Source organism: Scyliorhinus canicula, chromosome 1 (assembly GCF_902713615.1).
Source record: "Scyliorhinus canicula chromosome 1, sScyCan1.1, whole genome shotgun sequence".
Lineage (NCBI taxonomy): Eukaryota > Metazoa > Chordata > Chondrichthyes > Carcharhiniformes > Scyliorhinidae > Scyliorhinus > Scyliorhinus canicula.
The window spans coordinates 19054707-19070198 of record NC_052146.1 but is presented as its reverse complement, the minus strand read 5'-3'; the positions used below and the strand labels follow the sequence as shown (position 1 = coordinate 19070198).

Below are 15492 nucleotides of genomic sequence, written 5' to 3'. Positions count from 1 at the left end.
ATATTTAAAAAATCAGATTTGTAATGAATCCCTTAATTGTGAAAATGAAGCTCCGTCTGTTGCCAGCCACATTAGGCAATTAAGGATGACCGATTTTATGGATGTGTGTACAGAGACATCACTTCCCTTGTCAACAAACAAAGTGGGAACTCTGTTTTCTTTATGCACTTCCTGCATTGTGGAGATTGCCGATCAGTGCACAGTTTCTAGACATAATCCAAATCTGATATCAAAGTTTCTGGATGTTTGGACTTCACATGCTTGTGAATTCAATTTTGCCCCCACCCCCCCAAAAATGATTGAAATTGGAAATTATTTCAGTTAACCAAAGTGGTCTATTGCTGGGAAGCTTTATTTTAAAATGTCCTCGTTGGATATCCACACCACGTCAAATTCTGCCTACTTTTTGGATGAGCTGGGTTCTTCTGGTTTATCCTCCAGTTGTTTTGCCGATGAGTTGCATCTTCAATTCCTTGTGAATGTCTCGTGAAGCTACTGCAGAGAGACCACAACTATTGATGCTAATTTGAAGCTTCCCATAGCAACCCTATCAAAAGTCTATCTGATCTCTAAATGAAAGACACCCGAATATGCCTTCCCTATTATTGTGGTTAGCACAATTGCTTCATAGCTCCAGAGTCCCAGGTTCGATTCCCGGCCTGGGTCACTGTCTATGCGGAGTCTGCAAGTTCTCCCCGTGTGTACGTGGGTTCCCTCCGGGTGCTCCGGTTTCCTCCCACAGTCCAAAGATGTGCAGGTTAGGTGGATTGGTCATGATAAATTGCCCTTAGTGTCCAAAATTGCCCTTAGTGTTGGGTGGGGTTGCTGGGTTATGGGGATAGGGTGGAGGTGTGGACCTTGGGTAGGGTGCTCTTTCCAAGAGCCGGTGCAGACTCGATGGGCCGAATGGCCTCCTTCTGCACTGTAAATTCAATGAATTCTATGAACTCGCATGCTGAGGATCACACTGGTACATTTCTTTCCTCTATATTGCCAATTCATTCACCCTGCGGCCCTGGAAATATTGGAATGAGAATGATCCCCACAAATCAGATGAAATGGCGGCAACGTTTCAATCAATACAACCAGAGTTGTAAATGACTCACCGGCCCGGCTTCAAAGGTTGAGAAACTGACATCCACCTTGCCCTTAGAAAAACAACTTTTCAAAATAACCAGCCAACAAGTGGAGACACAGTATCTTTAAGAAATATTCTTGTAAACGGTGCTTTGTTCAAATGAAACCGGTTCTCTCTTACCCTTAAAACAATAAATATAAATTAAAAATATACAAACGGTAATACTGTCTATCACAACAGCACCAACACATTTCACTGTACTGAGCTATCACAATGCAGACTGTACTGAGCTATCACAGTGCACAGAATGCACAGAACAATGCACAGAATGTACTGAGCTATCAATGCGCAGAACAATGCACAGAATGCACAGCACATTGCACAGAATGCACTGAGCTATCACAATGCACAGAACAATGCACAGAATGTACTGAGCTATCACAATGCACAGCACAATGCAGAATGTACTGAGCTATCACAATGCACAGCACAATGCACAGAATGTACTGAGCTATCAATGCGCAGAACAATGCACAGAATGCACAGCACAATGCACAGAATGTACTGAGCTATCAATGCGCAGAACAATGCACAGAATGCACAGCACAATGCACAGAATGTACTGAGCTATCACAATGCACAGAACAATGCAGAATGTACTGAGCTATCACAATGCACAGAACAATGCAGAATGTACTGAGCTATCACAATGCACAGCACAATGCACAGAATGTACTGAGCTATCAATGCACAGCACAATGCACAGAATGCACAGCACAATGCAGAATGTACTGAGCTATCACAATGCACAGCACAATGCACAGAATGTACTGAGCTATCAATGCACAGCACAATGCACAGAATGCACAGCACAATGTACTGAGCTATCACAATGCACAGCACAATGCACAGAATGTACTGAGCTATCAATGCACAGCACAATGCACAGAATGCACAGCACAATGTACTGAGCTATCAATGCACAGCACAATGCACAGAATGCACAGCACAATGTACTGAGCTATCACAATGCACAGCACAATGCACAGAATGTACTGAGCTATCACAATGCACAGCACAATGCAGAATGTACTGAGCTATCAATGCACAGCACAAGGCACAGAATGTACTGAACTATCACAATGCACAGCACAATGCAGACTGTACTGAGCTATCACAATGCACAGAATGCACAGCACAATGCACAGAATGTACTGAGCTATCACAATGCACAGCACAATGCAGACTGTACTGAGCTATCACAATGCACAGAATGTACTGAGCTATTAATGCACAGCACAATGCACAGAATGCACAGCACAATGCACAGAATAGACTGAGCTATCACAATGCACAGCACAATGCACTGAGTTATCACAATGCACAGAATGCACAGCACAATGCACAGAATGTACTGAGCTATCACAATGCACAGAACACTTACAAAGCAAAAATGGAATTCACATTTCTAGGCTCTACTAAGAATTGTTCACTTCTGAGTTTCAGGCTATTAATGAGATTCAATTATGCACATTCAAATTTGTTTCTGTTTCCATTGTGAGTCCTGGGTAAGCAATTCTCTTTCTTCAAAGTACATATATATTAATCACCCACAGAAGCAGCTATGTCTCTCAAACTTTGTGCCCATGTTTCTTTTAGAACTTTTGTTACAGTAAACTTGGAACGGTCAAACACTTCGGGACTTCAACTGGGTCTTTGCCCACTTTCTGCAAATTAAAGCTGATGTTGATACAACCAGTATCCACATTACTGATTCTAATTGGTCACTATTTCATTGGATCGCTGTGTTCTTCCCCTGGGTTCGCACTTCCACCTTGATACAACATTTTGCTGTTAATCCTTTCAAAGTCTTTACAGCTCAAATAATTCAAAAACTTGGCCGTGAAAATTCACCGTCAAAAATAGGTTTCGCGTAGTGGATCGTCGCAAGTTATTAACAGGCTGGGCAGCACCCAATGTCTTCCGTAAAGTCCAGAGTCTATGATTTTGAAACGGCCTTTGGAACGAGCAACTTATTGGAATGGCCTCTGCTGTTTCAGTGCTTTCACAAGACTGCTTGAACCCACTGGATGTTAAATTTGGTCAAATGGCTACAGTAGACTGCTATATACATTGACTTGTTTGCCAGAGTGGGTATTATTCTTCATCCAAACTGGACACCACAAACAATTACGGTATTGCTTTGTTCTAGGCTGAACGGTAATGTGTCATTGAGAGGTAAACAATGGTAAATTTGAACAATTTACCTATTTAACTTGGTAGTTAAACATCTTCTGTTCTTCCATCGCACCTCATTGCTTCTATATTACAGTCAGTTTGTATGTTTTTTATTATTTACAAAATTCTCTGTTTAATTAATGAGAATAGTTTCAATCTTCTTCAGTTGTGTCAATAATAAGTAATGCCCTTTTTTACATTCAACTTTTGTTGCACAAGAAGGCTACATTTAGCTTTCTGGATCTTCCAGTTGCACAGAGTGGAAGGTCTTTTCCAAAGGTTGACTCAGTTAAGACAGTTGAGTCCATTGAAAAATACAGCCTGATGAGAAAGTTAGATATGATACTCGTGTCTTAAGAAGTGGGCATGGGAACACTTTCCAATGATGTGTGTTTAGTCATCAGTGCATTGATGTATCAGTTATGCTCATAGCAGTGCCTCACCAATAATTCCTGGCATTTTCTTTATTGCAATGCTATTGGTTTATTCCCTTGTGTGTTCAGGTATTGTGCTGGGACATTTTCCAGGCTAGCATAGGTGGTGTAGAGACCAGTAACCTGCAAGTCGGAAAATGAATTCTCGCTTCCACTGGACACGGGAGTGAGGCCCACTGTTCCAAGAGGAGAGTCCGAGAGGCGAAGTGGGGATGTGCTAAACGCACCCAGTGTGTCCAGGTTGAAACTCTCGTCTTTCATTTCCTCCCATAGATTTCCTGTGAAAGTAAAGAAAGCTGATTGAAAGTTGCAGTTCGGACTGACGACTTCAATTTGTTTTTGAGAAGCAAAGGGCGACTAGACAAAGTTTAACACTGACAGGTTTACCCGAAAATTATCTTTTCGAAATTCGTTCTTTTAGCTCAATCACAAAATCTATCATGATTTAAGCTTGAGGGCGCTGATAGAATCAGACTAATACCTGCTGAGAAATACAGCCCGAATCATGTGCTTGGGAATTACAACACAAACATGGATGGTAACTCCTTTTAAAGCTCTCGGGAACTATGGATCTGGGGAATACATCAACTGCAAGCCCAGACTTCTAAATGGAGACACTCGAGGTAAGGGTCCAATTTTATCAGTAACTTTAATCATGTTTTGACGAATAGTTTGTAAACCTTATTTCGAACATTGAAGTTTGTGAGGGAGGAAAAATGGCAAATATTTTTTGATCCATTATGAATAATCTGAATAATTCGCCGTCCATTTTTCTTTGAATAGATTTTTCTTACTTCACAGAGTTGCTGGATGCGTTTCTCCCCAAAAATTACTAAGTGTCATTTTGGGCGGGTTTGGCGGGCGATTTGCACCCGGCGTTTTGGTGAGATCCAGGTTGGTGTTTTTTAGGGTACGATTTACTGGCCGGGTCCCGCTGGAACCGGGGCACGAGGCTTCCCCCGGAATTCCCGACGGCCGTTACACCTCGTGAGATCTGGTTAGATCTCGTGAGACGTTGTGATGTGGGACCAAGTCTCGCACGGCTAAGGGAGTTCAAGAACCCACTTAGCCGTGCTTGTGCCAGATTTAATGGCCACCCCGTATCTACCGGCCTCGCTGAGGAGACCCCAGCCGAGTGCTATTCAGAACTGGTCACCACAAAGGGGACCAGGCAGAATGGTACCTGTGGGGAGGGGGGGGGGGGGGGGGGGGGGTGGGGTGGGGGAGGCTCCCAGGTGATCGGAGGTCTCCAGGTCAGCCTCTGAGCAGGGTGGCACCTTGGCACTGAGGGTGCTGTTAGGATGCCCAGGAGACACTGGCAGGGGCACTGCTAGGTACCAAGGCACTTAGCTGCCATTTTGCCAATGCTGCGATTGGGCCCGAGGTGCCCTGCCTGTGTGAGGTAGGGTGCGGGAGGGGGGGGGTGGGGGCTTGATAACCCCCTTATAGATGAGTTGGGGGGTCCAGAGGTTGGTTGGTGGGTCGTGGGATCGGTATGTCATTTAAGTGTCATCTTAAATCTCTTCCTGCACTGAGAAGTTCCGCTCATCGGAGCCAGAAATGACACTCAGTGCAGCATCAGGCGGGTGGGGGCCATTCCCAGCCAGGGCACTGAAAACAATCATTGTGCCATTAGCTAGCGGGGTTATTCCCACCCAGAACAGCCTCTCTTTTCTTAAAGTTAGATCACGCTCTTAGTCTTTTTGTTGGAGCTTGAGGAGTTTCTCACCGGCAAATCCCACAATTTTGTTTTCTGTGGTGGGGGGCTGAAGTCACTGGCAAGACCAGCTCCTCAGAGATTGGGGTGCAATTTTTGAAGAGTGCCGAGATGTCAGTGAGATTGAGGGTCCCCCACACCCGCCTCCCACCTTCAGACATCGCTGATCCCTCCACAGAATGGGCAACCCACCACCCCATCAATAAAAGTCCCCGTGACACTGCCCCTTCTCTGCTCCCAGGCATGAGGGTGACCCTGCCCTACACCCATCCATCCCCTAGGGCATTGAGGCATCACCCCAACCCCCCACCCTTTCCCTGGCAGTGCCAACCTAGCACACCTGCAGTAACAGGTTGACACTGCCCGGGTGCCATAGCCACCCGAGGGGGCTCCAATGGACTCTGACCCCCCCACTCCCCCCCCCCAACATGCCATCACGCCAGGTCTCCATTTGCGAGGGTGTGATCCAGATCATGTCGAACGTTGTGAGTGTATCACAATCCCATGGCGCCTCGCACAGAACCAGTTTTGAGCCGCTCCTGCTATGTACCCGGCGCACTGGGATCAGCACCGGGCACAGCAGGGTGTGAAAATCATGCCCGCTGTTTTAGGAATTTGAAATTGGATTTAATGAGGTGCAAATGTGACTTGTGACCAGAGAGAAGTACAGTGTGACAGCTATCCTCATTTGTTCTCCCCTGTGTCACCACTGCTGGTTGAAAGGCAGAGAATCCAGCTCAACTTAGTTAAAGCAGAGACAAAATGGCAGTACTGTTTGCGTGATCCACATAAACCGAGGAGGCCAGATAAGGATGGTAAATTTCCAAGGGCGTTTGTGAACCATCAATAGTTTCATGGTCACCATTACCGAGGCGTTTGAGTCCCACCCCCAAGACTTGATGGCCAAGGAGAGTGCGTTCATATCGTGGCCAAACAGGTTGCATGTCAACCTGCAGATCCTTCCAACACGCCAATGGCTGACGGTAAGAGCGATAGAGCCTCCTGGTCAGCCATGTTTGAAGTGGACTAGCAACCTGTTCCAGGAATTACTAGCTATGAAAACGGATGAAAGTCTGCCTCATTAATTCCAATTCTTTTCCCATACCTAGTGGAGCTCTGAGATGAGCTTTCATTTCAGTTTCTTAATCGAATTGAAATTTCACAATGATGCCATGGTGGGATTTAACCCAAGTGCCAAGGGCATTTGGCTGGGTCTCTGGATTACCCGCTCAGTGACATTACCACTGAACCACCCCTTATCACACCAGCAACAGCCCGCAAGAGTTTATCTCATAAATTTGAGACAATAAGCAAAGAAACAATTACTCCATGTGTACACAAAACTGGTAATTATCTTTTTAATTGAGGGCATGGTGCCTTTGCCCTGTCTAATGAAGTTACTCCTGACTGGCCACAAAGTTACTCCTGAAAGGCCACTCTGTTTGTAATCTCACCCAGGATGTCTCTTGTGGAAAATGGAATTGTCAAACCTTGTGATACAGTACAGGAGCCCTGAAGACAGATGGTGGAATAAAGTAACTGCTGTTCCTGACCTGGAAGTGGATTTTCAGAAATGAAGAAGTATTCATTCCCTACCTCGAGCAGCTGAGCGCATTTCCTCTCCCGGCAAAGTCAGTTTTCCACTGCACATTGATCAGCACCCGTGAATGGCGTGGGAGGTGGAACAGTGTTTTCATTCCCATTTATTAACCATTTTCACGGCTTAGTTCAAACACTGCGCGCTGGGAGCGGTTACCTCCACACACGAATAGTCACAAATTTTACTGCTTTCTATGACAAATAAATATGAGAAAATATTGCACTGAGGGGCAGCACGGTGGCAGTGGTTAGCACTGCTGCCTCACGGCGCCAAGGTCCCAGGTTTGATCCCGGCTCTGGGTCACCGTCCATGTGGAGTTTGCACATTCTCCCCGTGTTTGTGTGGGTTTCGCCCCCACAACGCAATGATGTGCAGGGTAGGTGGATTGGCCATGCTAAATTGCCCCTTAATTGGAAAAAATGAATTGCGTACTCTAAATTTATTTTTAAAAAGAAAATATTGCACTTGCATTTTTAGCCAATGCTTCAGTGCATATTTTCTGTGCAGTACCCACTCACCGTGCAATGCAAAGTCCATGATGGTTGGATCCAGGGCATCAACGTCTGTGTTCATATCGGTCGTCATGCAGAATAGATCGGAAGCGACCCTGCTAGCTCCAGGGTGTGACAGCGGACTGTGGCTAATATCTGGCATTGCGTGGAGAGGCGGGGTTTGAGCCGGAGCCGGCGAGTCGGGGGTAATCCGCGTCTGCTGTTGCTGCTGGATCTGGTGATGCAGAGGCAGAGGGTGCAAGGAAAGTGTGGCCACGGACTGGTGGGGGAGATGGGGCACTGTGATGTTCCCTTGTGTGGTCGCCACCTGCGTTGCCATGTGGATTGTTCTCTCAGAATACTTTGACGGCCTCCTGCAGTTTTCTGGCCGATCAGATATCAATTTGTCCAGTTCGTCTGTAGTGAGAACAGAGGTCTTTAGTGAGGTCCAGATTTCAAAGAATCTTGAGTAAATAGACAGCTCCCAATATCTGCCCCTCGTATCCCGTTGAAGGGATATACCGCCACCGCACCATCGTTACTGGCCCAAGGTGCATTAGTTTGCTAAGCAATTCCACCCCCACCCCTCTACATTCCAATATCACTGAGCATTACCTGGATTTGCCATGCTCCTGCGAATCGCTCCAAGATCCTTGCGCTTCCATTTCTGCATCTCCTCCTCCATCTTTTCAATCTTGGCCGGGTTGAGAGCCCAAAGGCACCCTTTCCGCGATGAACCGCTCAGCTTGTTCTCCACTTTCTCAAAGCACTTGTTCAGGGAGAGGTTGTGCCTGACCGAGTTCTTCCAACCATCCGGGGCAGTCTGAAATAGAGATCCAATGTCCTTACAAACCGGGGGCTCTTCCACAGCAAATAACAAACCACAAATCATGCTGGCACGTAAGGTGTAGGGTTTACAGCTTTCCTTGTCTTGTTTCTCAAAAGTTTAGATATGTGGTTAGATAGAGGATGTTAGCTGTAGAATGAAATCATTCCTGAATCGGACACCATGACCAATACATATTCAATGTGGCAAAGTAAGATGCATAGTAAAGCTCCCTTCACTCCACATCTCAATGAAATTAAAATGTCGACAGTCACACAATGCTACACTACAGCAGACTGGTAGTGATTTGACCCGAGGGTCACCGCACCTCGGGCGAGGGGCAAGGGGCAAGGTTGAGAAGGCGGGGCTTACATGAATAACGGGAATTGAACCCGCGCTGTTGACGTCGCTCCACATCACGAACCAGTCGTCCAGCCAACTAAGCTGCAACCACAAATACCAACCACAAAAATCACCTCTTCCTGAGTGAATTCTCTATTCGGTGGCATATAAGGGTATTGGAGTGTAGACCAAAGTTCATGAGGAGTAGAATTTTTGTTTAAGGGTTTTTGCGGCCAGCGGGGTTTTATTGAACATGAATTGAACCATGGATTACCAGAACAAAAGTTCCTGGTTGTAATTCATTGGCCAGATGTGTCGGGGCAGATGCCAGACTTATTCCAGTGAGAAACTAAGTGGATAAAATAGTCACTCTGGAACACTCGTGCACTTTGTGACTGAAGATGCAAAGTTATCCGCTAACCATTTTGGTGGACATCTTCCTGCACTGCGGGACAATGCTGTCTTTTGTCAGTCGCCTACCTTGAAATAGGGAAAGTGTTCCTTCATGAAGCTGTAGATCTCACTGACTGGGAGGCTGCCTGTCTTGCTGTTCTTCAGCGCCATGGCAATGAGGCAGCTGTCAAATAAAGAAATGGCGCACGTAAACCATCGTTTCAAGTTTCTTTGTTGCCGATGCCATCACAAGGGTTTTAGCCCCATCATTATTCTGGTCACCCAAAATCAACATCAAGCATGCTCAGATTGTTTGTAGCACAGATCTATAGAAAGTAAGGCTCTCTGTACTCTGCCCAACACTTTAACCTCATACAAGCATCTTTGTTACGCCGGAGTTGCATTTTCAGTTCCTAAAGCGCTTGTCTTTGTTGGTCCTCTGATTAAAGACTGCCGACTTATGTCAAATTATGATCAGTTGTGTGATGTGAGCAGTGGGCCACCAAATTCTCTTTTCTATAGGATCTACCCAACTAGACAAAGTGAGGCATATTTCGGTCAATCGGAACGAATTGTAACTCAAGTTCAGAAAACAAAATCACGCCTTCACCCAATACTTTCACCAAAAATGAGTCATGTGTCCTTGGGTAGACCTGCCTTTTGATTGGCTAGGTGATAGCTTGGACCAAGCTGAACCAAAAATCCATATAGGCCTTCAGACCAACTTTTCTCTCCAGAATCCATCTTCTAGCCCACCCCACACCATCTTCTTATTACAATCGCTGAAGGATTGATTCTTCCATTCTCTATTCTTCTCCTTCAGCAAAACTGTTGGTAAGCTCAGCTCTCAGTACTACTCCGGCCCTGGCCCGCTGACACACTATCCCAGCGGGGTGCGACTAGCAGGGCAGATTTTGTTACTCTGAGATAATAATAATCGCTTATTGTCACGAGTAGGCCTCAGTGAAGTTACTATGAAAAGCCCCTAGTCGCCACATTCCGGCGCCTGCTCGAGGAGGCCGGTACGGGATGTCATGAGTCATCCAAAATCTCCCCTCGGGGAGTTGTCTAGTGGCGGCTGGCTCTGCCCAACCTGAGCAGGTAACCTGATTCAGTTCTCCCCTGAGAAGGACGATACTTGAAATGTTAATGCCTCATTTTCTCATCCAGGTTTGTCATTCACATCTGCTCAACTTTCCCCCATAATATTTCAGACTCCACTCTTTTGCTGCTCATTTCCCTCCCATTTGTTGTGTTGTGGATGGGGGGAGGGGGGGGGGGGGTTCTGCTTCATAAAGCCACGGAGAGCCAGAGGGGTTGGCACCGCGCTAACCGGCGCCGAAGGGCCGCCGCGAGTTGGCGCATGCGCAGGACTGCCGGCGTGTTGTGGCGAATGCACAGAACCGGCCGGCGTGTTTCCTGCGCATGCGTAGGGGGCTTCTTCTCCACGCCGGCCATGGCGGTGCCTTACAGAGGCCGGCACGTAGGGAAAGAGTGCCCCCACAGCACAGGCCCGCCCGCAGATGGGTGGGCCCCGATCACGGGCCAGGCAACCGTGGCCTCCGAGGACCCCCCCCCCCCCCCGAGGACTCGGCTAGCCGCCCTCCAAGCCAGGTCCCGCTGGGATGGATCATGTCCATTTCACGCTGGCGGGACTGGCCAGGAAAATTGCCTGGGGGGGGGGGGGTCGCTGCCAATGGCCCCCGACCGGAGCGGCGTGATCCCTGCCCCCGCCCGAAAACTGGTACCGGAGAATTCGGCAGCCAGCGGCGGGGCAGGATTCACGCCCCCCCCCCCCCCCCCCCCCCCCCCCCCGCCGATTCTCTGACCCAGCGGGGGGTGGGGGGGCGGAGAATCCCACCCATCATTTTTGATCATCGGAGGACTGTGGCTAAAAAGACAGTGCGACCATAAGACATAAGAGCAGAATTAGGCCATTCGGCCCATTGAGTCTGCTCTACCATTCAATCATGGCTGATATATTTCTCATCCCCATTCTCCTGCCGTCTCCCCATACCCACTGCAGCACAGCGGTACAGTGGTTAGCACTGCTGCCTCACAGTGCCAGGGACCCGGATTCAATTCCGGCCTTGGGTCACTGTCTGTGTGGCGTTTGCACTTTCTCCCCGTGTCTGCTTGGGTTTCCTCCGGGTGCTCCGGTTTCCGCCCACAGTCCAAAGATGTGCAGCTGAGGTGGATTGGCTATGATCAATTGTCCCTTATTGTCCAAAAGGTTAGCGGTTAGGTTAGCTGGGGTTACTGGGTTACGGGAATAGAGTGGGGTCCCGCTCCCAGGTAGGGTACCCTTTCAGGGGGTCGGTGCAGACTCGCTGGGCCAAATGGCCTCCTTCTGCACTGTATTGAATCTTATCCCTGTCTTAAAGACACTCAGTAACTTGGCCTCCACAGTCTTTTGCGGCAATGAGTTCCACAGATTCACCACCCTCTGGCTGAAGAATCATAGAATCCCTACAGTGTAGGAGGCCATTCAACCCATCGAGTGTGCACCGACCCTCTGAATGAGCACCCTACTCGGGTCAGGCCCTCACCCTATGCCCGGAACCCCACCTAACCTTTTGGACACTAAGGGGCAATCTTGCATGGCCAATCCATCTAACCTCATTTAACTGTGGGAGACATCGCAAGCAATGCTTTTATTCAATATCCCCCATACCTGGGGAAGGAGTGAAAATCCCGGAGTAATTTTACTTCTCCAAAGCTCTGGGAAACTACAGAAAATCTTACCTCACCTGCTGACCTGACTGAGCTAGTTTAATGACGCACGAGGGATTGAACCTTCTTGGTCTGGAGAGTTTGCTGTGTAGCGCCTGCAGCCCTTGAGCAATACAAGTGTACCACCAGCACAAGTTTCTCAATAGCTCCCAATATTCTCCAACGTTAAGGGTTACATACCCGATTGCAGAAGTCAATTCATCTGCACTGCCCAAAGCTTCAAACACGTCATCATCCTTTTGCCTTCGCTGCCCAGTGAATGTGCTGGAAAAGTCTTTGTCTCCTGTTAGAAATTCCTCCTCATCTCTGTTTTAAAGGATCGTCTCTTCCATATGAGGCTGTGCCCTCGGGCTCTAGTATTTCCTACTCGTGGAAACATCCCCTCCACTTTCACTCTATCTAGGCCTCTCAGTATTCTGCAAGTTACAAAGAGATCCCCACTCATCCTTCTAAATTCCATCGAGTACAGACCCAGAGTCCTGAACCGCTCCTCATTTGACAAGTCCTTCATCCCGGGATCATTCTTGTGACCCTCTTTTGGACCCTCTGCAAGGCCAGCACATCTTTCCTTAGATACAGGGCCCAAAACTGCTCACAATACTCCAAATGGGGTCTGACCAGAGCCTTATTCAGCCTCAACATTATATTCCTGCTTAAGAGCCTTTTCGTCATCGTTTTTGTGCGTTGATTTTATGAAAAGCAACATCCTTAGATTGGGTGCAGGTTTCATGGTGGTGACATTACGTACCTGTAAGAATAGATGGGTTTGGGGTAAGTCTTGGGTTGAAGGTCTTGGTCAGTGTGGGAGGCAAGTCGGGGTTGTGCATACTGAGACTGTGCATGGTAAGATGGGCTGTAAATGTTGCCAGAAGAACACTGGAGAGAGAAAGAGCATAACGCACACGCAAAGTCAAAATCCAGAATAAAAACTAACAAAAATGGCAGTAAGACTTCAAATTATTCATTTCTTCTCCCTCCAGTAGAAAGGGGACGGGGCGTTGAAAGGGCAAACTACCCAGCTTACTTTCATCACTTTTTGTGATCAGGCAGCTTTAGTGAAGAGGCTACACACACAGACTGTGTGTGTGTGTAGGTGCTGCTATGAAGTGATGTTATATACACAAATGATTTAAAATGGAAACAGTTTTAAAAAGGCGGGAGGGGATCAAATTTTGGGAATTGTACAATAGAAAGCAGATGAGGTAAACAGGTTTGCATGTTAAAAAAAAATTCGAAGCAAATGAAGTTTTTATTTCCATGGTTTTCAACATCCAGCCTGAAAGATGATGCTTAACACAGCACCATTCTCACTGGACTCCATAGCCACTGATTTCAGCAAACAGCAGATTCCAGAAATGTCTGTTCGCTGTGGGAATTTGTACAATACAGAAAAATCACACCCTGACTAGCCTCACTTGATACCACCGCATTCTGCGTGACGTCAACCTAGCTGCAAGCCTGCTTGCAATGATCTGGTACCTTAATAGCTGTAAATGGTATGTGTTGTTCAGTACGCCTTCACGCACTGTTACATATATATATGCCTGCATGCACCAATAAGCAGACCCATCAAACATGCTTGCAACTCCTTCTAGAAGCCACTGGAGGGCGCAATAGGGGCACATTTCATTTCGAGGGCACCCCGGGATCACTGTCTCACACATTTCAGGAACACGATCATGTTTTAGTTCATATCAGCAAGAGGTACTGGAAAGGAGCGCAACTGTAACAATCAGATTCCTGTGAGTCCATATAAATTCACTGCCGCTGTGAGGACCAACAAGGAAGGGTACGGTACCTGCTGGCCAGGTTGCGATAGGCTGTACAGCTGTTGCGTGTGGGCTTGGTAAAGGGACTGTTGTGTTTGAAACCCGGAGGGGTGCTGCCCAGCCACAGAATACTGGGAAATCTAAGAGGAGACGGGAAAAGAATTATCTCTCGTTAGTGAAATTCATTTCCAATATTTTAAGCATTTATTAAACTCCTGGTCATTTCTTTTGTCACACTGAGAAATACTGTCTTGAACAGGGAGACTGAAGATGGGAGGTCAAATGATGAATTCCAATCAATCCCTTGCAGCAGCACCTCACTCGCTTAGACAAAGGTTAGGTGGGGTTGCGGGGATCGGGGGCAGGGGAGTGGGCATAGGTGGGCTGCTCTTTCAGAGGGTCGATGCAGACTTGATGGGCTGAATGGCCTCCTTCTGTACGGTAGGGATTCTATGATTGCTGGTGGATTCTGCTCAATGGAAATCCAAAGGAAAAATGTCCCAGGCTTTCCATAAGTTTCAAATTAAACAGAAGTTAAAGTTAGTGGTTAAGACTAAGTTAGGTGGCATAGTTTCAATCAGTAGTATATAGTTTGTGAAATATGTCACCTGGGTACAGGTAGAGAGTATAGTTGCACCTAAATAGGCAATTACGTATGTTTCTAAAGCGAGAACTAGGATGCCAGTGTCCTCGAGGAGATGGGCAAGAGCATTCACCTATCAAAAACAAAATGGCCTTTTGGGTGGAAATACTTTTCGTGTTGCTAAAAATCATTGTTATGTTTTTTTTAATGTTTATGCCATGGTTGTGCAATGTACATTCAGTTAAGTCGAGACCTGCAGCTCAGTAAGAAATGAAAGTCAAACTGTTACACCTAGGCTCTTATTTGTCTGGCCATGCTTTAGACCATAAAACCACTTTGGGGCGGGTGGGGGTGGGGGGGGGGGGTGGGGAGACAAAGTCAGAGTTTGTACAAAATGAATCACAGTTACATTTGGGCGTTGGCCCACTTAGCTATTTCAATGAGAACAAATTGGGTAACCTTACGTTTTGCCCATGGGCTGTCATGGTGTTCATTCCCATAATGCCATGCTGCATGGTCGCTTGTACCTGGATCATGGCCCCTTGTGCCGAAGCTGGAGTCAGGTTGTTAGACATATCATGGAGAACCAGGCCTGAGGGAATGAATGGGAGATGTTAGGCATGGGAGGATGCTGAGGAAACTGGAACAAGAATAGTCCACAGTAATATCAGCCAGGGCCGGCTCAAGGCACCGGCAACTCGGGCGACTGCCCGGGGCGCCATGTGCTCGGGGGCGCCAGAGACTCGGGTCCCGCGCATGCGCAGTTGGGCCGGTGCCAACCAGCGCATGCGCGGTGGCCGCCCACCCCCAGGGCGGCCCCCCGGCTCGGTCCGCCACCCCCGCTCAGTCCCCCCCGCCCCGCCCTCGGGTCCGCCCCCCCGCCCCGCCCTCGGGTCCGCCCCCCCCACCCCGCCCTCGTGTCCGCCCCCCCGCCCCGCCCTCGGGTCCGCCCCCCCGCGTGCCCACCTCCCTCTCGGGTCCGCCCCCCGCCCCGCCCCGCCCTCGGATCCGCCCCCCCTTCAGGTCCGCCCCCCGCGTCCGCCCCCCCTCGGCCTCGCCCACCCGCCCCTCCTCGGCCTCGCCCCCCCGCCCCTCCTCGGCCTCGCCCCCCCACGTCCGCCCCCCCCCTCGGGTCCGCCCCCCCGCGCCCTCGGTCCGCCCCCCTTCGGGTCCGCCCCCCGCGTCCGCCCCCCCTCGGGTCCGCCCCCCCTTCGGGTCCGCCCCCCGCGTCCGCCCCCCCTCGGGTCCGCCCCCCCTCGGGTCCGCCCCTCCGCGGCCTCGCCCCCCG

General features: G+C 48.6%; 1 protein-coding gene across 4 annotated transcripts in view; it reads right to left on the bottom strand.

Moving 5' to 3' along the window:
• Positions 1-817: 817 nt before the first annotated feature.
• foxn4 (forkhead box N4) overlaps positions 818-15492 on the bottom strand; it is a 42799-nt gene continuing 28124 nt past the window's right edge. For 3 of the 4 annotated variants that reach the window (XM_038815571.1, XM_038815779.1, XM_038815718.1), the window contains 7 exons: positions 14669-14796; positions 13651-13761; positions 12601-12728; positions 9207-9303; positions 8174-8381; positions 7586-7975; positions 818-4028 (listed from right to left, as the gene is read on the bottom strand). In XM_038815571.1, the coding sequence (XP_038671499.1) occupies positions 3781-4028; positions 7586-7975; positions 8174-8381; positions 9207-9303; positions 12601-12728; positions 13651-13761; positions 14669-14796 (1310 nt within the window). In that variant the 3' untranslated portion in view covers positions 818-3780. The remainder of the gene's footprint in view (positions 4029-7585; positions 7976-8173; positions 8382-9206; positions 9304-12600; positions 12729-13650; positions 13762-14668; positions 14797-15492) is intronic. The other variant, XM_038815648.1, reaches the window with a different exon arrangement.